This window comes from Bombina bombina, chromosome 8, assembly GCF_027579735.1.
Source record: "Bombina bombina isolate aBomBom1 chromosome 8, aBomBom1.pri, whole genome shotgun sequence".
Taxonomy (NCBI): domain Eukaryota; kingdom Metazoa; phylum Chordata; class Amphibia; order Anura; family Bombinatoridae; genus Bombina; species Bombina bombina.
Window position 1 is genome coordinate 51,447,336 of NC_069506.1, and position 27,161 is coordinate 51,474,496.

The 27,161-nt window shown below is 35.1% G+C and overlaps 2 protein-coding genes across 5 annotated transcripts in view; one reads left to right on the forward strand and one right to left on the reverse strand.

Annotated features, from left to right (window-relative positions):
• WRAP73 (WD repeat containing, antisense to TP73) overlaps positions 1-17,360 on the reverse strand; it is a gene marked incomplete at its 3' end in the record, with an annotated part of 84,955 nt that extends 67,595 nt beyond the window's left edge. Inside the window, 3 exon segments of the mRNA XM_053690370.1 lie at positions 4,951-5,067; positions 13,586-13,738; positions 17,227-17,360. Of these exon segments, the coding sequence (XP_053546345.1) occupies positions 4,951-5,067; positions 13,586-13,738; positions 17,227-17,295 (339 nt within the window).
• TP73 (tumor protein p73) overlaps positions 4,935-27,161 on the forward strand; it is a 286,919-nt gene continuing 264,692 nt past the window's right edge. For 3 of the 4 annotated variants that reach the window (XM_053690366.1, XM_053690368.1, XM_053690369.1), the window contains exon 1: positions 4,935-5,163. In XM_053690366.1, coding sequence (XP_053546341.1) covers positions 5,132-5,163 — 32 coding nt within the window. In that variant the 5' untranslated portion in view covers positions 4,935-5,131. Of the gene's footprint in view, positions 5,164-18,434; positions 18,482-27,161 lie in introns of all 4 variants that reach the window. The other variant, XM_053690367.1, reaches the window with a different exon arrangement.

A 27,161-nucleotide genomic window follows, 5' to 3' on the forward strand; every position in this document is an offset into this window, starting at 1 on the left:
TGCCAAACATAATTGAAGAGATTTGTAGATTATTGTGGGGTCTATTACGAAATAGGGAAGAAAAAAAAAATGGGGGTGAAGAAGGGATAAAGGAAAAATAACAAATACAGAAAGCATAAAAGGGGATGGCAATCGGAAAATACGCCAAAGGTTTCAGAAAGTTCCATTTCCAGATTCATCACCTAGCCAAATATCGGTAGATATCCAGCAAGTATGTTCACTTGGACATAAGTAGAATTGACTAATGGTTTCATTAGCTGAATTTGAGCTGTCACAGAGCGGGAAGAAATAAAAGTAGTACATTTTTTAAAATATAAAGTCAGTTGCCTATCACTAGGATTTTGATCTACTGTGCACTGTGTCCGCAGTGCTTGTTTCAGATCCGCAAATTTAGGGGACTGATGAGTTTTCCAATTTTTTAAAATAAGATTCCGCGTTAGGAATATTATAGTATTAATTAAGGGGAAATTCTTATGTGCTCCCTGAAATTGAGCTAGAAAAGAAAACGGTCTGAGATTGTACCCTAAATTCTAATGCAAGTATTGTACTGTGTTAATCCAATGGTTTATCTTAGCCCAAAACTGTGAAATTTTTGGCCAGGACCAGAAGCAATGAAAAATATGCGCACGACTGGCATTACATTTTGGACAGTAAATACTAGCCTTGTACCATCTTGTTATGTCATCTGGTGTTCGATAGGCCATATATAGTAATTTTAAATGTGATTCTCGCCAGGTTTTCAAAACCCAGGATTTACCAATTATTTTTAAGCTATCTTGGATATCTTGGGCACTAATAGTTGGAAAATATTTTGTCCATTTGATTTTAACGTGTTCTATTTGTTTGTTGGAAGACGAAGTGATCAGAGTAGCGTAGAGAGGAGAAATCGTATATATATCGCGTTGCGATATAAATTAATATTACTATATACATTACCCAGGGACCAATCTAATCCATATTTCTGTTTCAATTCATAAAAAAACTGTACTTGAAAGACCTGGCGTAAAATTAATTGACAGAAATTCAGAAACAAACGGTGAACACTTGGATTCAATACAAAATTTCTGCCCAGCTATAACTACGTTTTTAATTGTAATTAAATTACATATATTAGATGGTAGGGACCTTGGAGGAAAATGTAATATAGCATTTATTTGAAAAAAAAGGTGATATCAGGTTAGCTTCACATTGTACATTTTACAAGAGAAATTAAAGTTTTAATTAGCATCACCCGTGCAGACAAAGAAAGTGGTAAATGTGACCATTCTGCCAGTCTATTTATACATACATTAAGACATTTGGGGAAATTCAAACTATACCACACTTATTCTGATACCAAGATAATTAATAGATGAAGACTCTATAAAAGGGATGATTAAAAGGTACTATGTTTAGATTTATGAATCCAAAGTAACTGAATTAGTTAGGTTAATCTTGTAGATGATAGATAGTTGCTCTAGCAGCGCCTTGGTCCTTCAACCTGGCTTATGTGTTTCCACCGTTTCCTCTGCTCCCTCGTCTGATTGCCAAGATCAAACAGGAGAGAGCATCGGTAATTTTGATAGCACCTGCGTGGCCACGCAGGACTTGGTATGCAGATCTGGTGGACATGTCATCCTTTCCACCATGGACTCTGCCTTTGAGGCAGGACCTTCTACTTCAGGGTCCTTTCAACCATCCAAATCTAATTTCTCTGCGGCTGACTGCTTGGAGATTGAGCGCTTGATTTTGTCAAAGCGTGGTTTCTCCGAGTCGGTCATTGATACCTTAATACAGGCGCGAAAGCCTGTCACCAGGAAAATCTATCATAAAATATGGTGTAAATATCTTCATTGGTGTTAATCCAAGGGTTACTCATGGAGTAAGGTCAGGATTCCTAGGATATTATCTTTTCTCCAAGAAGGATTGGAGAAGGGTTTGTCAGCTAGTTCCTTAAAAGGACAGATCTCTGCTCTGTCTATTCTTTTGCACAAACGTCTGGCTGAGGTTCCAGACGTGCAGGCATTTTGTCAGGCTTTAGTCAGAATCAAGCCTGTGTTTAAACCTGTTGCTCCACCTTGGAGCTTAAATTTAGTTCTTAAGGTTCTTCAAGGGGTTCCGTTTGAACCTTTGCATTCCATAGATATTAAGCTCTTATCCTGGAAGGTTCTGTTTTTAGTAGCTATCTCCTCGGCTCGAAGAGTTTCAGAGTTATCTGCTTTACAATGTGATTCCCCTTATCTCATTTTTCATGCAGATAAGGTAGTGTTACGTACCAAACCTGGTTTTTTACCTAAGGTGGTATCTAATAAAAATATCAATCAGGAGATTGTTGTACCGTCACTGTGTTCTAATCCTTCTTCAAAGAAGGAACGTCTTTTACACAATCTTGACGTGGTTCGTGCTTTAAAGTTTAATTTACAAGCTACTAAAGATTTTCGTCAAACATCTGCATTGTTTGTTGTCTACTCTGGACAGAGGAGAGGCCAAAAGGCTTCAGCAACCTCTCTTTCTTTTTGGCTAAGGAGTATAATACGCTTAGCTTATGAGACTGCTGGCCAGCAGCCTCCTGAAAGGATTACAGCTCATTCTACTAGAGCGGTAGCTTCCACATGGGCTTTTAAAAATGAGGCTTCTGTTGAACAGATTTGTAAGGCGGCGACTTGGTCTTCGCTTCATAATTTTTCAAAGTTCTATAAATTTGATACTTTTGCTTCTTCGGAGGCTATTATTGGGAGAAAGGTCTTGCAGGCAGTGGTGCCTTCCGTTTAAGCGCCTGCCTTGTCCCTCCCTTCATCCGTGTCCTATAGCTTTGGTATTGGTATCCCACAAGTAATGGATGATCCGTGGACTGGATACACCTTACAAGAGAAAACATAATTTATGCTTACCTGATAAATTTATTTCTATTGTGGTGTATCCAGTCCACGGCCCGCCCTGTCCTTTTAAGGCAGGTGTTTTTTTATTTTTAAACTACAGTCACCACTGCACCCTATGGTTTCTCCTTTCTCTTGCTTGTCTTCGGTCGAATGACTGGTAGTGGCAGTTAGGGGAGGAGCTATATAGACAGCTCTGCTGTGGGTGATCCTCTTGCAGCTTCCTGTTGGGAAGGAGAATATCCCTATAATCTTGTAGCCCAAAATATTACCGAACAGTTGAGTGGCCCTCTCTGCATAGGTGGTTTAAAAAGGGTATTGCAGTGATGCCTCAATATCGAGCATCACTACAATACCCTGGAAGCGTCTGGAAGCGATCACAATTGATTCCAGCGCTTCATACCCCAGAGGGCGTGGTGCCAGGCCCGTCCTTGGTCGTTAAGGGTAGTTTTTTGTAGGACATACCTGGTACGTCCTCGGTCGTTAAGGGGTTAATATACTTTTTACCTCTGTAAATACCTTGTATCTAAGCCTCTGCAGACTGCCCCCTTATTTCAGTTCTTTTGACAGACTTGCATTTTAGCAAATCAGTGCCTACTCATAAGTAACTACACAGGTGTGCGTACAACGTTATCTATATGACACACATGAACTAATGCCCTCTAGTTGTGAAAAACTGTCAAAATGCACTGAGATAAGAGGTGGTATTCAAGGGCTTAGAAATTAGCATATAAGCCTACCTAGGTTTATCATGGACGTTTAATTCTGACTAGACTGTCCCATTAATAGCTTAAAGGTGCCAGATACTGAAGCTCCGCCATTTTGTACTGGAGGCTGCCATCTTAGAGCTCAGGTATTCTCACAGCCTGTGACAGAAGCTGTGCACACTCACAGATCATTGCCCACTTTTTTGCAGCTGTATAATGTCAGGCTAGTGTACATGATACATCATGTGAGCTTTACATTTTTTACACAGCTTTACAGTTACACAAAATATATTTTAAAAAGTACTCAAACAATAATATAACACTGCAGCCAAAGCAAAAATTTACAGCTCCTGCTTTGTATCATGACCACTAACCTGAAGCACATTATTCAGCTAAAGAAAAAAGGCAATATCACTGATCTGTGACTGTGCAAAACTTGTCACAGGCTGTGAGAATACCGGAGCTCCAAGATGGCAGCTCCCAGTACAAAAATGCTTGTCTTGTATGTAGCAATAAGTAAAGAATAAATAGTGGGTGTAAACTGTCCCTTTAATTTCAAAAGTAAACTGCGTGCAAAAGGAGCAGCTGGTGCCCCGGAAAGTGTGCATATGAGAAGATTGTGCATATTTAGATAAAGGAAGTGAATAAGAAAGTGGGTTATAATTTGTGTGTTGTATCTGAATCATGAGAGTTTCATTTTGGCTTTAGAGATTCTTTTTAAGATTTCAGCGCTACAGAATCTGTTGGCGCTTTATAAATAAAGAATAATAATAATTTCTGAACTAATAATATAGAAAAGTGTGTGTGTGTGTGTGTATATATATATATATATATATGTGGGTGGGTGTAAATGTGTATGTATATGTATGCGTGAGTGAGTGTATGTGTGTGTATGTATGTATGTATGTTTATATATGTGTGTGTGCGCATGTATCTATATGTATATATATATATATATATGTGTGTGTGTGTGTAAATGTGTATGTATATGTATGTGTGAGTGTATGTGTGTATATGTATGTATATTTATATATGTGTGTGTGTATGCATATGTGTGTGTGTGTAAATGTATATGTATGCGTGAGTGTATGTGTGTATATGCGTGTGTGTATGTATATTTATATATATGTGTGTGTGTGTATGTATATTTATATATGTATGTGTGTGCGTATGCGTATGTATATTTATATATGTATGTGTGTGCATGCATGTATGTGTGTTACAGAGAAGATGAATAATTAGAATAGAAAAAGAGGGGGGTGAAGCAGTAGTACTGTACTTCCGTCTTGGGAACCTGATATCTTGTAGCCCACTGGGGTTTATTTTGAGAACGGAGTGCAGACATTAACATTTGATATGAAGTGGAGGAGGTAACATCCCACGCTTACATGAAACTCTGTTGTGTTGAGAATGTGACGACCATCTGGGCTCCAGCAGGAAGACACAAGTCCTGCTGACCCTTCGTCAATCTTGCAGTGCCAGTCCGGCTGCTCCAGAGACCAGACCTGGGTAAGGAACACAGATTTTATCAGTGAGCGGACAACATCCAGAGGAACATCAGCTTGAACAATGAAAGACTGGCGCTGGATTCCACTGCAAAAGTAAGGCAGCTTTTGTATATAACCAGTATTCTCTGTATTTAGGCCCCTCAGTGCAAGGGGTCTCAGCTTTCTATTTCATTTGTTTTGTGTTTTAGAACAATGAAAGTGTAAAGAATTTGTTACCCCCCTCCTTGTTGAACACAACTTATACAGTTATTAGGATTACAAAAATAACATTTTCATGCAGATATTGATTATTAAACTGACATGCAACCCAAAGTTTATTTTTGTTATTCAGATATAGAATATAATTTAAAAGCAAGTATAGGAATAGAGTAGATGATATGAAAACAAGTTAAAGGGACAGTCTACATCAGAATTGTTATTGTTTTATAAGATAGATAATCCCTTTATTACCCATTCCCCAGTTTTGCATAACTAACACAGTTATAATAACATACTTTTAACCTCTGTGATTATCTTGTATCTAAGACTCTGCAAACTGCCCCTTTGTTTCAGTTCTTTTGACAGACTTGCAGTTTAGCCAATCTGTGCTGGCTCCCAGATAACACTGTGCTCATGCACGTGAAGTTATCTATATGAAATACGTGAACTAACACCCTCTAGTGGTGAAAAACTGTTAAAATGCATTCTGAAAAGAGGTGGCCTTCAAGGTCTAAGAAATTAGCATATGAACCTCCTAGGTTAAGCTTTGAACTAAGAATACCAAGAGAACAAAGCAAAATTGGTGATAAAAGTAAATTGGAAAATTGTTTAAAATTACATGCCCTATCTGAATCAAGAAAGTTTGTTTTGGTCTAGAATGTCCCTTTAAGACAAACATGAAAACCTAAAAGAAATGGTAGATAAAAGGCTCTATTCAAAGCAAAAATGAGTCTGAGAATAATATGTAGTTGTCTTTTTTTTTTATTATTATTATATAAGTTGTAAAGTTTTCATTTCTATAAAGAACTTTAGTTTCTGTTAAGTAATAAGCACCCGCATATTGAAACCTAAGTTTTTCCCTCATCTAATATCCTCTCCTAAGAAAAATTAGGGACACAAAGTGTGCAATTGGCATTTATCAATGTTACTGTAATTTTATTTAAGTGTTTAAAATCCTTTCAACATTGTTATATTCCATACAGCCAATATTTCTACACTTTACCTGCCCTAAATTGAACCCAGCAGAAGACATTAGACAAGAGAAACCTAGGTTTCAACGTGGCAGTGTCCAATACTTTATAGAAAGTCTGGAAAACTGGAGAACCCATCAGTTTCCGAGTAAAAGGGACTTTAAACAGTTTGAGATGTTTAAAGGGATAGTCCAGTCAAAATTAAACTTCCACGATTTAGACAGAGCAGTAATTTTAAGCAACTTTCTAATTTACTCCAGTTATCAATTTTTATTCGTTCTCTTGGTACCTTTATTTGAATGTAAGCTTAGGAGCCGGCCCATTTTTGGTTCAGCACCTGGGTAGCGCTTGCTGATTATTTTTTTTTCAAATAAAGATGCAAAGAGAATGAAGAAGAAATGATAATAGGAGTAAATTAGAAAGTTGCTTAATATTGCGGTTCTGTCTAAACCATGAAAGTTTAGTTTTGACTTGACTATTCCTTTAAAACAAGATGTGTAATTATTTGTAGCAAAAGACTTCTGGGTACATTTATTAAAAATAAAAAAGTTAAAGGGACATTAAAGAGTTTGAGATGTCTAATACAAGATGTGTAATTATTCGTAGCAAAAGACTTTGAATGCTGAACATCATCTGGGTACATTTATTAAAAAGAAAAAAGTTAAAGGGGCATGAAACCCAACATTTTTAATTTTCTTATTCAGACAGAATATGTGATTTTAAACAACTTTCTAATTTACTTCTATTATCTAACTTACTTTATTCTCTTGGTATCCTTAGTTGAATAGGATACCTAGGTATGCTCAGGAGCAGCAATGCATTACTGGGAGCTAGCTGCTGATTGGTGGCTGTGCAAAGATGCCCCTTGTGCATAACTGCTCCTTCAACAAAGGATACCAAGAAAATGAAGACATTTTGACAATAGAAGTAAACTGGAAAGTTGTTTAAAATCACTTGCTCTGTTTGAATCATGAAATAAAAATTGGGTGTTTTATGTCCCTTCACTTGAAAGAAAACTGTTTCCAAAAGAAAATTATCATTCAAGTACATTTCTTTCAAGAATCATGTATAGTCAGCTGCAAATACTTTGGTGGGCCAGCATTTGTTTGCCATATTTACTTAAAGGGACAATGGCACTGTAAAATTGGTTTCCTCGTAAAGTGTTTACAATGACTTGTACCAGCTACAGAAGTTAAACATTTGTTTATTTTTTGTATATGAAATAGCTGTCACTGCTAATTGAACCACAATCCAATAAAATGGGCTGAGCTTGCATGGAGATCACATCTCATTAGCTTATCTCTATATTTACACAAAATCCTCCTTATCTCTCTGCACAGTGAGACCAATACTTAGGGCCCGACGATCTCCACTCAGGTGAGATGATCTTAAGTCTTATCAGTACTGTGAGCTCCCTTAAAGAATTTTAGAAAAACACAAATTTTAGCTTGAGTTTATCTCACTATTGATAGTTCTAGATGTGAAGGAGAGACTCCTATATTACAATATAAGGTGTAAAAAAAAAAATCTCAAGAATTTAGTGCGATTTCTCTCGCTGTTGGTGAGTTTAATGATAGCGCCCTTAAAGAAAACAATGGAAAACTCATTTTTGTACCTCTCTGCCCAACCCCGCCACTTGAAGCATTTTCTAAACCTTCTTGTTTATGTAGCTTTTCTTTAACCAGTATTAATATTTTCGTTATAGCTGAGGCTACAACAGGCAAAAGCAGCTATTTCAAATGACAAAATAAAGGTAAATGTGCTATTTGTAAACAATTTAATACACTCCAGCAGGTAAAATGGATAAGGGGGGTATTCAAATATACAACAAATAGTACAATGCACAACTTACCTTTTAATTGAAGCAGATTTTAACATCAATATGGAAAATGAACAGAGAAAACAATGAAAAATTTTCCAATTTACTAGTGAGAACCTAAAGAGAAATTTACCAGTAAATCACTGAATATCTTTTGACCACAGCAGATCTGCATCAAGATCCTATACCCTATACAGGGGACAACTGAATGATGCATTAAAGGGATACTAAACACAGATTTGTTTTCTTTCATGATTCAGATAGCGTAGCAATTTTAAGCAACTTTCTAATTTATTCCTGTTATCAATTTTTATTCGTTCTCTTGCTATCTTTATTTAAAAAGCAGGCATGTAAAGCTCAGGTGCCGGCACATTTTCATTCATAACCTGGGTTAGACTTGCTTATTAGTTAGCCAAATGTAGCCACCAATAAGCAAGCGCTATCCAGGGTGCTGAACCTAAAATGGGTCGGCTCCTAAGCTTTACATTCCTGCTTTTAAATAAAGATACCAAGAGAACGAAGAAAAATTGATAATAGGAGTAATTTAAAAAGTTGCTTAAAATTGCCTGCTTTATCAAGAAAAAATGGGTTTAGTATCCCTTAAAGGGACAGTCTACACCAGAATTGTTATTGTTTTAAAAGATAGATAATCCCTTTATTACCCATTCCCCAGTTTTGCATAACCAACACAGTTATAATAATACACTTTTAACCTCTGTGATTATCTTGTATCTAAGCCTCTGCAAACTGCCCCTTTTTTCAGTTCTTTTGACAGACTTGCAGTCTAGCCAATCACTGCCTGCTCCCAGATAACTTCTTGTGCACGAGCACAGTGTTATCTATATGAAATATGTGAACTAACACCCTCTAGTGGTGAAAAACTGTTAAAATGCAATTTGAAAGAGGTGGGCTTCAAGGTCTAAGAAATTAGCATATGAACCTCCTAGGTTAAGCTTTCAACTAAGAATACCAAGAGAACAAAGCAAAATTGGTGATAAAAGTAAATTGGAAAATTGTTTAAAATTACATGCTCTATCTGAATCATGAAAGTTTATTTTGGCCTAGACTGTCCCTTTAAATTAATGCTCTTCCAACTCCCTACGATGACTCCAGCACAAAGAAACGTTTAAAATATACAGGTTTCATTACATATTTTACATTAAGCGAACATAAAAGAATTAAATAAAAATGCTTTAAAAAAAAGGGACATGAAACACTTTTTTTCTTTCCAGGATTCAGATAGAGAATACAATTTTAAACAACTTTCTAATTTACTTCTATTATCATTTTTGCTTCATTCTCTTGGCATCTTTTGTTGAAGGAGCATCAACGCACTACTTGGTGTTAGCCGAACACATTGGGTGAGCCAATGAGAAGAGGCTTATATGTGCAGCCACCAATCAGCAGCTAGCTCATTTAAATAAAAGATACCAAGAGAATAAAGCAAATTAGATAATAAGAAAATGTTTAAAAATGGTATGCTTTATCTGAATCATGAAAGAAAAAAAATGTGGGTTTCATGTCCCTTTAAGGAATATAACTACATATTTATTATTGCACTACTGCTTGCATATAATTATGGGTTTCACCTGTGCAAAAATGGAAAAGGGTTAAAGGAACATTGTACACTAGAATTTCTTTGCATAAATGTTTTGTAGATGATCCATTTATATAGCCCATCTGGGAGTGTTTTTAACAATGTATAGTTTTGCTTATTTTTATAAAACATTGTGCTGATTTTTAGACTACTAGCCAAGCCCCACAGTATCAGATGTAGACAGCAGTCTACAGATTCCTGCTCCTGTTTGTGTAATCTGTCTTTTCATATGCAGGGAATTGGGGGAGGGGAGTGCCTGCTCATTTTGTTTTTCCAGCACCTTTCAGTGGGTGTCTCAGCCCAACCTCATCAACAGTGCTAAACTGGGAGATTCTAAGTAAGTTTTTAAAAGGTTTTATGCTGGATTTGTAGATCAATATCTGTGCATAGTATTCTTTATAGTGGTGTCTATTACATACAGTTATATGAAAATTGGTGTACACCGTCCCTTTAACATTAGTACCATAGCAGAAATGTACTACTAAGCTAGCTGAGCCAATGACTAGAGGCATATGTGAGTAGCTACCAATCACCAGCTAGAGCTCAGCAGTGCACTACAGCTTCTGAGCCTACCTGGGTATGCTTTTTAACAAAGGATACCAAGAGAACATACAATTGATAATAAAAGGAAAGTGAAAATCCTTAAAATTGCATGCTCCATCTGAAAGTTTAATTTTGAAGCAGCGATGCACTACAATAACATAACCATTTATGTTAAAGGGACATTAAACATTTTGATACTGTAATATAAAATATTTTATTATGTGTAGTAAAAAACAAAATCATAAACAACTTGCAGTATATTTACATTACTTATTTGGTCATATTCCCTGTAATTTAAAGCTGAAAATTGTGGGCATCCCTATTCCTGTTTGAAGTGCAGATTCCACACAGTCATTGGTTACCCACTATAGTGACTTATTTACAACTGTCCCTAAATGGCCTCAGCAGAGAAGAAAACTTGGGTTACAACATGGCAGTCCCCATTGCTTTATAAGTACAAACTTTACACTTATTGTTTTCAATATTTGTACAACTAATTTAAAAATACATCTGTATATTATTCTATTTTTGCTTTAAGAGGACAATGAACAATAAAATGGTTTCCCCTCAAGGTGTTTCCAATGACTCATTTTACCAGTTGCAGAGTATAAAATGTATGGCAAGTAGATCATTTAGGTTTTATTTCTGCATATGAAATAGCTGTTTGAAACCACAAGCCAATAAAATGAACTGAGCTTGTAGGGAGAGCAGACTTCATTATCTTATTTGTCTATTTATTTACACAAAGACCTCCTTATATTATTTCTCACTGTTCACTCGAGAACAATAGAAAAAAAATGTGAGTACCTCTGAAACCCATTATTCAGACAGAGCATACAATTAGTCTCAGGAGCTGAGAACTAGCTGTTGATTGGTGGCTGCACAAATATGCCTCTTGTTATTGGTTTACCCCTGTGTTCAGTTCCCAGTAATACATTGCTGCTTCTTCAAGAAAGGATACCGAGAGAATGAAGCAAATTTGATAATAGAAGTAAAATTGGAAAGTTGTTAAAATGATATGCTCTATCAGAATCATGAAATAAAAATAGTGTTTTATTTACCTTTAAAAGAAGAGAGAAAAATACTGTACACTGCCCCTTTAAGTGCATCATTGGATCTAGCGTTTAATGTCCATTTAAAATGTATTTACATTATTTTTCTCATATACAGACTTGCCTAGAACCTTTCAAAGCAATTTGCTGACACCTACATAGGCGTTTTCTTATCATCCATCCTAATCAAAACAGATATTCTTCCGCAATACACTGTACAATGATTTCAGTTAGCAGAATATACAGTATACAAACATGTGAACGTTAGCGATAACATAGCCCTGAGAAGTTAAAAATGTATTATTTATTTTCACCATTCTTTATAATCTTACAAAATAAGATGCTTCTTTAAAAAATTCTGCCCAAATATTGGTTCTGTTAGGAGTAGGACTACAGCTACACGGTTTTTACGTTTTTCAGTTTTCTTTCCGATTGTAATATTAGATATTTAATTATGTGCAGTTAAAAAAATTTTTACCATATACTTTCATTATACATTCTGTCTCCTTTTCTGTATTTTGACTGAAAATGTGGGCTTTTCAATTTTCTTGCGTTTCTATAAAGTACTGGGTTCTACCATGTTGAAATGTAGGTTACGCTAATCTCTTCTGCGAAGGACATTTAGAGACATATACGGTGTACAAATGATGGCTGTGTGAAATACAGCAATGTCAAAGAGACTTTAAACCTTGATATAAAACAAAAATATGAAACCCAAATGTTTTCTTTCACAATTCAGATAGACATGCAATTTTAAACAACTTTATAATCTACTCCTTTTATAATTTTTTCTTTGTTGTCTTGGTATCTTTTGTTGGAAAGCAGGCATGTATGGTTAGGAGCCGGTCCTTTTCTAGAGCACTATATGGCAGCAGTTTTGCAATAATTTTATCCATTAGCAAAAGCAATAGATGTATTTCCTGCCACGTAGAGCTCCAGATGCCTACCTAGGTATCTCTTTACCACAGAATACCATGGGAACAAAGCAAATTTGACTATAGAAGTAAATTGGAAGCTTGTTTTAGAACTGTATGCTTTGTCTGAATCACAAAAGAGATTTTTGGGGTTTTATATCCCTTTAACATTGCTATATTCCATGTAGCCATTATTTGCACATTTTATATGCAACACCCATTGCTTTACAAGAACAAAAGTACTTTATATAAAACTTAAACTTTACACTTCCTTTTAATCAATATTTAAAACTACACATTTATTAACAGTTTAATGTCCCTTTAAAAGGGACACTCAAGTCAAATTTAAACTTTCATGATTCACAAAGAGCAGCAAATTTAAGCTACTTTCCAAATGTGCACAGTCTTTATATTTACACTTTTTGAGTCACCAGCTCCTACTGAGCATGTGCAAGAATTCACAGAACATTTGTGATTGGCTGATGGGTGTCACATGATACAGGGGAAGTGGAAATATACATAACTTAAAAATTTTCAGAAAAAAAAAAAAAAAATCTACTACTCATCTGAAGTTCAGACTAAGTGCTATTGCATTGTCTTTTTATCATGCATTTGTTGATTATGCAAATCTACTGTATTTACTGGTCCTTTAAGTGTACTGAAAATATGATCTGGTACAAGTGTAGACACATTTAGTTCTAAAAGTTGTTACAAAGGCACTTATAAATAAAGGGACATAACAAAATTAAATTTTGTGGTTTAGACAACGTATTCAAGTTTTAGGAAACCCTTCAATTTACTTCAATTGTCAAATTAACCTCATTTTCTTGGTATCCTTTAATGAAAAGCATACCTAGGTAGGCACACAAGTAGCAATTCAATACTGGGGGCTAGCTGGTGATTGGCAGTGATTCACATATGCCTCTTGTCACTGGCTCACTAAATGTGTTTGCTAGGTCATAGTAGAGCATTGCTTCTCTGGAGAGGATTTTAATTATGTATTCAACCCTTTCGTGACAGGGTTAAAGTGCCTACATCGGAACACCTGTTCCGATGTAGACAAATTGAAACTACGCGATTGTGCATACGATCGCGAGATTTCAATTATTGGATCGCATCTGGGGGGCGTCCCTACAACCCTAGGAACGCCCTCCAGGCCGCGATCAAGTCCTAGAAGCACAGAAGGCTTCAGGACAGCCGTTAGCTATGACGTTCTATTCCGTCATAACGGCTAAAAGCCCAGTGTAATTATGACGGAATAGAACGACATTAAAAGGTTAAACCTTTTGTAGGGGTCAAGTAAACACTGCTATATGTAAGTAACAGTTCAAAAATAAAATGCTCTACCACAGAGTATTTTCTTTTAAAACATATGTCCCTTTAAAGGAAGTGTCAGTTGTATAGCCCACCCCTGAGCTCACCTGTACAAGTCCTCTCTTATACATAGCACACAGGATGAACATAGAGTCTGCGGACCACTCTAGGTGCTGGATCTGATCTAGGCAGGTGTAGAGCTGAAGAATCTGTAATGTGCTAACATCTCGGATCACCAACCTATACTGAGTACATGATGCCTGTGAATAAAACAGATCAGATTGGGTTATTAGGATACTTATAATGAACCAAAGCAACAACAAAAAGCAACTAGAGTACTTTGTTTAAAGGACCATTAAACAACACATAAAATGTTTCATTATTGCAAGTGAAACATTATTGCAATATACATTCATTATTTATTTGCAGCCTTTTGTTGTAAAATACACCTAAAAAAATGTGTGTGTTTCAATTTCTCCCAGAGAGGCTTGGGTTAATACTTTAAGGCAATGTATGTGAGCTTTTGTTTACGTTTCCTTCCCCTCCCTAAGCTTCTATGGTGTCACATGCTTTTAAAAGGTGGATTACCAGATTTGCATCAACAATCATGATAGGAAAATCATTATTTGCAATAGTAACCAAGTTGAGTCAGTGATAAACCACCTTAAGGGAATACAAGAAGACAGGCTACTCCAGTCTGCACATATGCAAACAGAGATTGTGCTATATCTTAAAACTAGTTTGTGATTGGTTTGCAAGGGTTCTTTTGCTCTGGGGGACAGGGAAATCGGTGAAAGGAATAGACATAAAACATAATACTCATTTGACAAAATAAAGCTGCAGTTTTCATTGTAAAATTATTCTTATATAAAAAGGTTTATAATCATGCACTTTACAATTTGTGTTTAGTGTCCCTTTAATAAGATAAAAAGGAAAGGGAGCAAAAAGGCATCAGCTGAGTTCTTCTGTGAATGGCTACAGTAGAATAAATGGATTATTGCTCAGATTAGTATTTTGAAAAATGGACCTGGTTAGAAGTTATGAATAGTATATAGCTGACAGAGCAAAGCAGTTATATTAACAGTAGTGTAGTTTATTTCTTTCTGGGAAAAATTGCAACTTTAACCTAAATTAATTGAAATTCAATAAAAAATGTGCATCTTCATAACTAGTCCATTAAGAGGACATTATTATTGTGATTATTATTTAATAGGTGTCATTTTTATAGTTTGGCAGGATTCTTTTTTTACTTAAAGTAACAGGAAACCCTAAATTGTATTTCATGATTTGAATAGAACATACGATTTTAAAAAAAACTTTCCAAATTACTTCTATTGTCAAATTTGCTTTAGTCTCTTGTTATCCTTTGCTGAAGGAACAGCATTGCACTACTGGCAGGTAGATGAACTAATCTTGTTAGCCAATTACAAGAGACAAATGTGTGCAGGCACCAATTAGCAGCTAGCTCCCACTAGTGTAGGATATGTGCGTATTCTTTTTCCAACAAGGGATAGCACATTTGAAAAAAGAAGTGAATTTAAAAGAGTCTTGAAACTATATGCTCTGATTCATACAAGTTTAAATTTGACTTTCCTATCCCTTTAAAGGTACACTGTACTGTAAAATTGCACCCCCTTTAATTTACTCCCAATGATCCATTTTACCGTCTGAAGTGTATTAAAGGGATACTAAACCCTAAATTTATTTGGAAAGCAGGAATGTAAAGCTTAGGAACTGGAGCATTTCAGGTTCAGCACCCTGGATAGCACTTGCTTATTGGTGGCTACATTTAGCAGAGCACTGTAGGTCCCTAACAGAAACTGCCACTGATCCAATCAGAATGGCTAGTTACACAGCATGTGCAACTAGAGCTGCTTATTGGATCAGAGGCAGTTGCTGCTCTGGATCACAAGTACTGTTGGGGGTCCCAAGCGGCAGTTTTACTTTATGTTTAACCCCTTTGTCAGGGAGGGGGGTTAAACACACTGAGGTGCAGGGTTGCTAGTCTTAAAATGTAATGCTCTAACAAATTAGTGATATAATTGTTTGACTATATTGGCCTTTTAAAAAGGGACATTAAATTTAAAATAAACTTTCATGGTTCAGATTCAGAATGCAGTTTTAAGACGTTTTACAATTTACTTTCATTATCAAATTTTGCACAGTCTTTTTATATCCATACTTTGAGGCACCAGCTGCTACTGAGCATGTGCACAAGCTCACAGGGTATATGTATACTAGTCTGTGATTGGTTGATCTCTGTCACATGACATAAGGAGCCAGAAAATAGTTGAAAAAATTAAAATTTGCCAGAAAAAATCCACTGCATTGTCTTGTTAATTATGCAATTCTACTTTATTTAGTGATCATTTAACTAGCCATAACAAATAGCTCCAGTTCTGAATTAGAATTTAGTTTTCTAAACTGGGTTTTTTTTGTTTTTTTTTTTAAAGACCTGAAATTATGAAAATAGTCCCAAACAAATTGTTCTTATTAGAAGTATACCAATTGTGCATTACAAATTCATGGTAGATTTATTTTTTTTATACCCAAAAAACCTCATAAAAGAATACTTTATTAAATTATCAAATGTCAAACCACAGCTGTGCAAATACCAGAACACCATGAACACAACACAGAGTGGCCAGTGAGGGTTCATCAGAAGCTAGAATCACCATTGAATCTGTCTGCACTGTCAGCGTGTCCTGGCCCTGCTACTGTATGTAACACCTATAGAGAGGTCTCAATACATTGTGTCCAAGTATGACATTATGTGCCCCACAGGGGAAAATTGGACCAGGGGGCAGGGTACACTTTTATCTGGAGTATGCTCTCATTATGTGCCACCCTTGCCACATGATGCCTGGGTCCCATGGTACCACAGGGTCTAATTACAGAACCATCCCTGGAAACCTCAATCGTATCCCAACTATTCTCTAAATGTCAGCATTAAAGGGATACATGCTCTAATTCACATGCAACTTTGTGTTTAAACCCACAAACTATATAAACCGTCATTTTCAATGTCGCCTTTTAACACACTCAAATAATTTATTTAACCCCTTAAGGACCAGCGACGTACCCTGTATGTCACTGGCCTTTTTTTGGGACTTGATTGTTTTATAGCGCGGTCTAGCCAGCAGCGTTGAGACTGCTCTATTCCACAAAGCCTGCTGGAGGGAGGGCATTAATAGCGTGTTCTTGCTAGACTTGTGCTATTATGTCCTGAAAAAAACCTTAACGACCAGTGACATACAGGGTACATTGTGGTCATTAAGGGGTTAAATAACTCACACACTGATACATGCCTGGTGAACCTTTATAAAGGCATCTGCTTAAACAACCTTATAAAAAAAAATAATTGTTACAAATCAGTATGACATTAGCAACAAGCAGCATAGCAATAGCTCAGCACCTTATTCCAATATTGTTTTTGTGTGTGCCATATTGGGCAAGTGTGCCAAGGTTCCCCTTCCCATGGCTAATAATAAGCAACTAAATAAACAAGAAGAAAACCAACTATATTTTTTTAAAGAATTTAGAAAATATGCCAATAAAATACACTCAATTTAGAACCAATTATACTTGTAACAGCTATATTTGTCAATTCATCATCTTAAACTCCAGTTCTCTATAATCAGAAATCTTATAATGGATTGCCAGACACTAGCAGCTCCATGCAAATGGTTGGCAAACTCAGCAAGAGGTTGGCATGGCACCCTGTGGGCACCAGACTCTGGGGACTCACCAGATACTTCCCATTAGGTGAGAACTTGCACAGCCGGTTAGAAAGTTTAAACACTTCGGAAAAATTCATCTTTATCAGAGCAGCTACCGCAGTACGACATCAGAACAATCAGCCACTGACATGATTAAAGCAGGGGGCGGGGCACGTTTGCAGCGCAGGATCACGTGGGATGCGCAGAGTATGACGTCACTTGGAGCGCAGAAGGGCAACTTTATTGCTTATATGAACAAGAAACTAGACCGCAGATAAGTTACGATTTGTATATAGAATAATTGTATCAAGCCAGTGAGACCATAGCTAAGAAATGGACGCGCAATAAAGTACGTTTCGTGGTAGGGGCGTGGTTATGTATATTTAGGGGACGTTAAATGTAACTGACTTTTAAAGAGGCGGAGCTTGATTTAGGTGATTGTACACAGTGGGCGGAGCGACTTCAAATGACCAATAACACTACTGTTGAGGGGCGGGCTCTTATATAATTGACACGTGAGGACGACCAGTGGGGTTAGGGGGGCAGAATTGTGTCTAGCTATCTTATTGCTAATTCACAATAAATGACAGCGGTGGGCGGTGGCTTATTCCATTCCATTGACAGCTTGTGGGCGGGGATTATAGTGTGAGGAACAGGTGGCTTCGCGTAACTGTCACGGTAGGGGACAGATAAAATGGTATCAGCAGCGTCCATAACAGAATGAGCGGCTCTAGTAGCGCGAATATACCCGGGCGGTTAATGGCCCGGGAATTGTGTCTATTCCATCTTTACCTGAAAAGAAAAATCTCACACTTCTGTTATAATATTTAATAATATAACAATATGATATATATATATATATATATATATATATATATATATATATCACTCAGTGTGGGAATAACTAGAAATATGTTTAAATTACACCTGCTATAATAATTTGTAGTACTTTAAAAAATAATATAACATAAATTAAATATAAATATATATATATATCATTCTGTGTGGAAATCACTACAAAACTGCACATTTTTAATTATTCTAAGCCAGTGTGAAAAAAAAACCCAATTCCATTAAATGATATAAATATTATATAATACACACAAACATATATTCAGAAGTGGAATGTTTCTGTCCTAGATTAAGTGAAAAAAACAACATTTTTTCTATATTTATTATTGAGTGGGCTAATACCCCCCCCCCCCCTTGACTAATATTTTTTTCTTTCTTTAACTAGATATATCCATTTGTAAGAAAATGCAACAGCTACAATATTTGTATGAGGTATATATTAGATAATGATTATTATCTTTTTATGCATTACATGTTAAATAAAAAATGTTTTATGTTCATGTATTTTTTAAACTTATACCTAAATCTATACATTTTCGTTGTATAAAAGATTCATTATTATAATAAATATTTAAATTGCAAAAATTAAGGTTTTGTTCTATTTGCGCCATATTGCTTGTTCAGCGTTATAAATGTTGTAATCAGATTGGTTTGTTTCGATACGTTCTAATTTTTATTAATCTCAGTATAGGTTTTAAATATTTACCAGAAAAACAATTTCACCTTTAAAAACTGCAAACATAAGAATATTTTAGATTTATCTAAAGGTTTTATTAATTATAGCAAATAGTTTTGAAAATCTATATATGGTAATATATTTTTTGTATCTGATTTTTTGTTTATAAGATTTTCATTGGTTACAGTTAATTTTAAAAGTGACTAAAATATTCCAGGCACACTATTTACTTTTTTATTCTACATTGTACTTAGTTGTTGTTATTATAATATATATATATATATATATATATATATATATATATATATATATATATATATAGGTTCATGTGTATGCACCTTAGAGATTGTTATATATTTACATGGAATCTATTTATTAATAAGTCATTTAGGTACAGATAAATAACCCACACACTTTAACTATTTAGCTTAAATATACATATTCCACAAATAAGAATATTTAATTCATTTTCCCTTTTAGTGGTTTCAAAATTATCCAACAATGAGTGGTCATTTGTTATATACTTTGCACATATATTTCATAGTTTTATGTAATGTGTTATTTAGGACATCAAAATATTTTGAATAGGTATAATGTGTTAAAATTCAATAAATGGTCATATAAGGAAGGAAAGCAAAAATTATGATTGTTAAAATTATGAGTAGAAAAAATTAACAACATAAAATTACGCACAGTAATTATATCAAAACCAGAGGATGGCATAATCATGCCAAATGTTTAATATGACAATCACTCCACACTGCTCATCGAATTATTTCTTATTGAGAAATATTTTTGCAACTTGAGTAATTATTGTTTAATAAAGAAAAAACATTTTAGGTATTATTTACACAGCTGTAGTTTGTGTTCATTACATTATTCTAAAATAATTTTTTGTTCAAAAGAATACAGTTTATTTTTATTTGAACACAAGATAAAATAATTTATTTAATGTACAAACTGAAGAGGTTTTACATCAAAATAAAGTTTTAGATGCAGATTAATATATAGAACCACAAATATTATTGCATAGCCAATATATATATTAGAATAAAAATTGGAGGGGGTTGTTAAGAGTTAAAGATTTTTTCTATGCTTTGAGTGGACTTGTAACATAATTTTCTCTTCTGCCTAGTAATTCAATTGTTATATATATATATATATTTATTTATATATATATATATATAAAACAATAACATTTCAAATATTTTAAAGCCAAAAAGTGTGTTTAGAAACAAATTTGGATAGACAATTTTACACAGATAACCTTTTATTCAATAAATATTACATCATAATGGAAATCATTCAACTGTATTTTAAACTTAAAAAGTACCATAATCGGTCTTTCAAATACTAAATAAAACATGTACAATTATTTTTAGATCCTGAATATAGAAGTGAACTTTATAATGTGTAGACAGTCTGAATTTTCTATTTTGTTTGCTAACTCTCTATAATTCTACCTCCTGACACTTCCAATCCTCAAGTTTTTCCTTCCCGCCGGCTAATAGTTGAAAGGCGGCTAAAGATTTATCTTCTCCCTCCCCCTTTCTTGCTTGCTGATCCTGAGCTCCAGTCTTTATTCTAACATTCACAGACTGTCAACCCTGTAATCTAGGGATCCCACCCACCTTTGTCACCTCCTATTCCACTGATCATTTTCTCATGTATGGTTCAACTAGCAGACAGGTGTCATCTGCAAAATGTAGACCTTGGTCAGGAAAGGGTTAATAGGAGGAATTGTGATTCTAACTTCTTGTGGTAACACTGGCTTACTGCAACTGTTAGCGCAAGGATCAGTGTTGGGAGACCTGGCAGAATTGCTTTGGACAAGGGGAGGTGGAATTGATCAGCCCTATCTGGAGACCCTACCAAGATACTTTCATGCCAGTGAAACTGATCAGACAGAGGGCAGTGAAGGGAGTCGTCACAACAGACCTGGATTTCAGGTAGAAAATGTAAAAATCTTGGGAACATGAATAGACAGGACAGTAATGTTATTTTTTTATGTGTATTTTGGATAATAATGATGGACATGTGACACAATTAAAAGTAGCTTCTAAGTTATTTGTCTCAAAGAAGAATACATCACATAAACAAGGTATATATGGGCAATGTTTTATGTCACATTGAACTGTCAAACTGCCTAAAAAGATGTTTTTTTAACATTTGTTTTCAAAGTGTGTTTTGCCATTAAATAGGCAATCTCTATTTATTTTTGCTTAAAACTGTCATGAAGATTTTCTTTAGAAACAAAAGTTAATTTTAGGGAAACTCTGCTGTATTGAAAGTTTATACATTTTATAAAAGTTACTAAATATACATACACGTAATTTACTCTTTCCAAAGATAGTTTATATAAGTATTACTAAATATTGTATAGGAAACATATTTTTAATTGTGGCTAATTCTAAATTAGCTAGTAAACAAAACAGCAATTTTATATTTTAGTTAAAAATGAAATGAGAAGAGAGAATTGTGGAAAATAGCCTAGTTAAAATGTATTTCAGCATCTTTAGTTTAATGTTGGCTGTATCTATTTATCCCTTCAGTATTATAAGTAATTTATCTCTTTAATATATTGTTATGAGATTCCAGAAGCATTACAGTAATCTTAGCTTGTCTTGCGTTTTCAGCTCATTTTAATCAGTTAGCATTACATGTCGAATACCAGCAGCAATGAATACAATGAATGCAACGTATTGTTTTTGGCTTTCTATTGAAGCTTCTAAAACAGTTGATGGTCATCTAGTAGTAGGCTGTATTGTTTGTTTAGATAAAACTATCTCCAGGGTAGCATGTATCAAGTGATTAGAGATAATAGGATACAGAAGAAGTAAATTGCTGTTAAGAATCTTTGCACTGAGTACAGAATTGATGATTATTTTATTAATAATACGAAAGGATGCGTTGATAAAATATAGGAACAGAATTGTTATAAGTAGTTTGTGAATGTTGTTACAGTGTGCGTGTTAATAAGTATATTTATTTGTATATATATATATATATATATATATATATATATATATATATATATATATATATATATATACATACATACATATACATCTTTTAACATGTTACATGAAGGTAGATATTTGAATGCTTCTGAATTTGCAGCTGAAGGAGAACATATTTAAAGAAAAAAATGTCATGAGTGCAAAAGTATTGTTTGCCAGAATTGTAACATTACTACCTCCCAGTGTGTTTAATCCTAAAGGGAAATGTTGGTGACCCAGCAGGAATCAGCTGCATTGTGTTACTATGGTTGTTACCATAGATCCCAGTGTTACTAACTCAGAGTAGGACACAGGTGAAGCCACATCAACTGCAACTAGTTTGTTAGTGACAGACTTCAGCACTGCCACGTATTTGCTTTTAAAGTGTTTAGATTGATGGTTTATCATTTACTACTATAATTTCTACTTTGTACATTGTGGAAGTAATGCATTTCTACTTAATAATACCCCCAAATGACCATAGAGGGTATTGTCTAGTTTATAAGTGTGTTCTAATCCACTTTTGTAGATCATTTGAGTAAAAAGGACAAATTAAACGTTCACGGTTTAGGCAGTGCATGCAAATTTGCTGCCGTACAGTGCTAAAAACACATTTATTCTCCTATGAGCCTACCTAGGTTTTCTCTTAAACAAAGGATACCAAGGGCTTGATTTATCAATCAAGTAAGGACAGGGGTGTACATATTCACCCCTGTCGGCCCCAGGTCTTCTCTGGCGGCCAGCAATCCGCTGCCGGAATTTAACATTGCACACAAGCGATATTTTGCGCTTGTGTGCAATCCCGCCCCCTGCCCGCGCACAGCCAATCACGCGTGGGCAGAAGCTGTCAATCTCCCCGATCGGACGAGACCGGGGAAATTGAAATTCTCCTTCTTAAGAGGTGGAGAAGAGGGTAGGGACCACTGCTTGATAAATCGTGACTGCAGTTATAGGGAGGAGAAGGGCTTGATAAATCGAGCCCCGAGAGAATGAAGACTCAAACTCAGATTGGCTCTTTCAAATGATGCAAGTGGTGGGCGGAGTTTGGCTATTGAAAAACAATTGCAGCAAACAATACATTTTATTTATTTTGAAATGTTTATACTTGGCTGATCTGTTATTCTATAGCAGAATTGTCTTGTAATCACCCCCAAGGCAGAACATAGAGTGATCTGAGATGTCATCGCAGAAAATGCTGCATGTCTGCAGAAAGAACAGGAACTGTTAGCACTAACTTTTCAGTGCTGCTCCACATTAGGCTGTTCTTTTTAAACGGAGCGGTTCTCTGACTGCATTGTATAAGTTTTCCTTAACACAGTGCACACAGAGCAAAGTGCTTTTTGAAGACAACAGTCAAATATGCAGTAGTGCATTGATGTCTGGCTCTGAGATTTTTGCAAGCTCGTTCCCTAACTTTTCACAGCCTGCAAAGCTGTTTTTCTCTGAATGTAAGATGTTTGTATGAACAATGCAATATTTGTATTACTACATTTCTATGTTCGACTAAGAGAAAAGGAAACAAATGAATTCAAGAGACATTTTACAATTACTTTTTTTGTCTGCAGCTAATTTGCAATACAATTTTTAATTACTGCACTAGATTATACAACTTTAAATATTGCTTTATTCTCCAGTTAATCAACACATTGCAATTGATCTGGTGCTTTAGTGTAACTGACAATTTAACAATTTTATTTTATTTAAAAATTACCTGCAGAAAAATTTTCACTAAAACAAAATCTCATTGCAGAAAGTGAAGAAAAGTTTTGTCTCTGGGGTAATCACAAGGTGTTTACTGTCTCTTTGAATGCATGGGAAAAAATGACTTCTCATTCAGTTTATACTAGAGAGTAACGTGTGTCTCTGAATATAGAAAATGCAGCTATTGGTATAATGGCTGAAAGATATTTTGTTTGCCTGTCTTATCATTTAATTAATGTTATTGCATATTGAGCTGTGGTTTAGTGAATGATGTCTTTGTTGCTTAATGTTTGTGTCAACGTTCGCTTTACGCAAATGTATTATTTCAGAAAAAATACGCCCAGTGGGATAGAGTCATAGGCTCTCGTTAGGAGGCCGATCGGTCTGATTGTTTAGGCGAGATGGTGTTTGTAATTCATTGACCTTCACTTTGCCTATCTTATCCAACCTATGGCCAGTAAATGTTCCTCAAGTTAAAGGGACAGTCTAGTCAAAATTAAACTTTTATGATTTAGATAGGACATGCAATTTTAAACAACTTCTCCAATTTACTTTCATCATCAAATTTGCTTTGTTTTCTTGGTATTCTTTGTTGAAAGCTAAACCTAGGTAGGCTTATATGTTAATTTCTAAGCCCTTCAAGACCGCCTCTTATCTCACTGCATTTTGACAGTTTTTCCACAGCTAAACAACGTTAGCTCATGTGTGCCATATATATAACATTGTGCTCACTCCTGTGGAATTATTTATGAATCAGCACTGATGTGGCTAAAATGCAAGTCTGTAAAAAGAACTGAAATAAGGGGGTAGTCTGCAGAGGCTTAGATACAAGGTAATCACAGAGGTAAAAAGTATATTACTATAACCATGTTGGTTATGCTAAACTGTGAAATGGATACTAAAGGGATTATCTTTTTTTTTAAACAATACAATAAAATATATACAATCTCTTCAAATGGACATTAAACACCTAAAGATATTAATCTACATTGTTTAAAGGGACAGTATACTATAAAATTATTTTTCCCTTAACGTATTTCCAATTACTTTTTTTTTACCTGCTGCTGAGTTTAAAATGTATGAAATTTGCTTTTTTAAGGCTTATTTGTGTATATGAATTAGCTGATTTTGTGTTTTGAAGCCACAACCTAATAAAATGGGTTGAGCTTGTAGGTATAATCAGATCTCCTTACTTTATCACATTGTGTACATATACCTGCTTCTTTATCTTATATCTGTCCATAAACCAATCACCAATACTTAGAGAGAACAATGGAAAATTAACATTTTACTACCTTATCTCTTCTATAACTTTATAAATAATATAAAAAATGCTAATTTCTAAGCCCTTGAAGGCCACCTCTTATCTGAATGCATTTGACCACTTTTCACTGCTAGAGGGCGTTAGTTCATGTGTTTCATATAAATAACTTTGTGCTCACGCACGTGGAGTTATTTAAGAGTTGTCTGAAATGCAAGTCTGTCAAAAGAACTGAGATAAGGAGGCAGTCTGCAGAAGCTTAGACACAAGATAATTACAGAGGTAAAAAGTATATTTCTATAACAGTGTTGGTTATGCGAAACTGGGGAATGGTAAATAAAGGGATTATCTATCTTTTTAAACAATACCATTTTTGGTGTTTACTATTCCTTTAATTTCAGTGGAGCTTATCTTGCCACTCACTGTGCTGATGACGTGGATACAAATCATTATGAATTCCGCAATTTTCGAACTGCAATGATGCAGCAATTTTTAGTTTCCCGATTAGATGTTATTGAATCTATGACAATTCTGATAACAATGTTGGCGTAGATACACAAAACTTTAGCTGTCTTGGTGGGCCTATTCAACAAGTATTTTTATTATAATAAAAAGGTAATGAGGACATAAGAACTTCTTCCTTTGAAACTACCAGGATTATCATCAAGATTTTGTTTCTTGTCGCCTAAACAAACCATACTGTAAAAAAAAAAAAAAATGTACGAAACCTCAATTGAATAGTAGTGTTTTTTTAAAATTAACTTCACAATAAATTACCAGTACTCTACATTGTATTAGCTTGTACCTTGGTGGTTGCTAGATGATTTTTCAAAGTCTCATAGAAGCCCAGAATACGTCACAGATATCATGTATTTCAGGAGACAAACCTCATTAAAGGGACAGTCAACTCCAAATATTTTATTGTTTAAAAAGATAGATAATCCCTTTATTATCCATTCCCCAGTCTGGCACAGCCAACATAGTTATATTAATATACTTTTAACCTCTGTGATTACCTTGTATCTAAGCCTCTTTTGATAGCCCCCTGATCACATGGCTATTTATTATCTATTGACCTGCATTTTAGCCAATTAGTGCAGTGTCAACACAACCCCCGGGAGAGAGCACAATGTTATCTATATGACCCACATGAACTAGCAGTCTCCTGTTGTGAAAAGCAATTAAAGCATGTGATAAGAGGCTGTTTGTAGTGGCCTAGAAATAGGCAGACATTTAGAGATTTAAATGTAATAAAGTATATAAATATAACAATGTTGGTTGTGCAAAGCTGGGGAATGGGTAGTAAAGTTATCTATCTTTTTAAACAATAATATTTTATGGTGTTGACTGTCCCTTTAAGTTACATTTAATGAGTATTTGCAGCAACAATTAATATTCCTCTGGCAAACTGTAACATTTAAACAGATTGTAAGCAAGGTTCACTTTAATGACCATTAACTCCTTAAGGACCAGTGACACGTTTCAAGGAGTATATCCTACAACGGATCTGATAGCTAAATCTTAAAAACTAAAACATGCTGATAAAATATTTGTGTGCATGTCTTTTGCAATGTGATTCAGACAGAGCAAACAATTAAAAAAAAACTTTCCAGTTTACTTCTATGCTCAAATTTGCTGTGATCCAATTGTATTCTTTGTTGAAGAGATACCTGGGTAGGCATCTGGAGCACTACGTGTCAGGAAATGGTGCTGCGATCTAGTGCTCTTGTAAATGGATAACATTTTTGCACATTTTCTGCTATATAGTGCTCCAGACATGTGCGTGTTCCTGATCTCAAGTCCTTCCTTTTTAAGATTACAAAGAAAATTTGATAATTAAAGTAAAATAGAAAGTTGTTTAAAATTGCCTGCTCTGTCTGAATCATGAAAGAAAAAATGTGGGTTTCATGTCCCTTTAATTGTTGCCGTATACTAACCATAAACACAATGGGGCCTATTTACTATGGTGCGAGCGGACATGATCCGATATAGCGGATCATGTTCGCTGCACATCGATAAATGCAACAGCATACACTGTCGGCATTTATCATTGCCCTAGCAGTTCTTGTGAACTGCTGGTGCAATGCCGCCCCCTGCAGATTCGATCAACCCGATCGTATTTTGTTCACTGCCTCAGAGCAGGCGGACAAGTTATGGAGCACCAGTCTTTAGACCGCTGCTGAAGGCTCGCCGGAAGCAAGGGGCCTAAAGCTCCATACAGAGCTTAAAGGATCATGAAACCCAAATTCTTTCTTTCATGATTTATATAGAGAATGCAATTTTAAACAATTTTCTAATTTACATCTATTATCTAATTTGCTTCATTCTCTTGGTATCCTTTGTTGAAAATCACATCTAGATATGCTCAGTAGCTGCTGATTGGTGGCAGCTCATAGATGCCTCGTTTGATTGGCTCGCCCACGTGCAGTGCTATTTCTTCAACAAAAGATATCTAAATAATGAAGCAAATTAGAT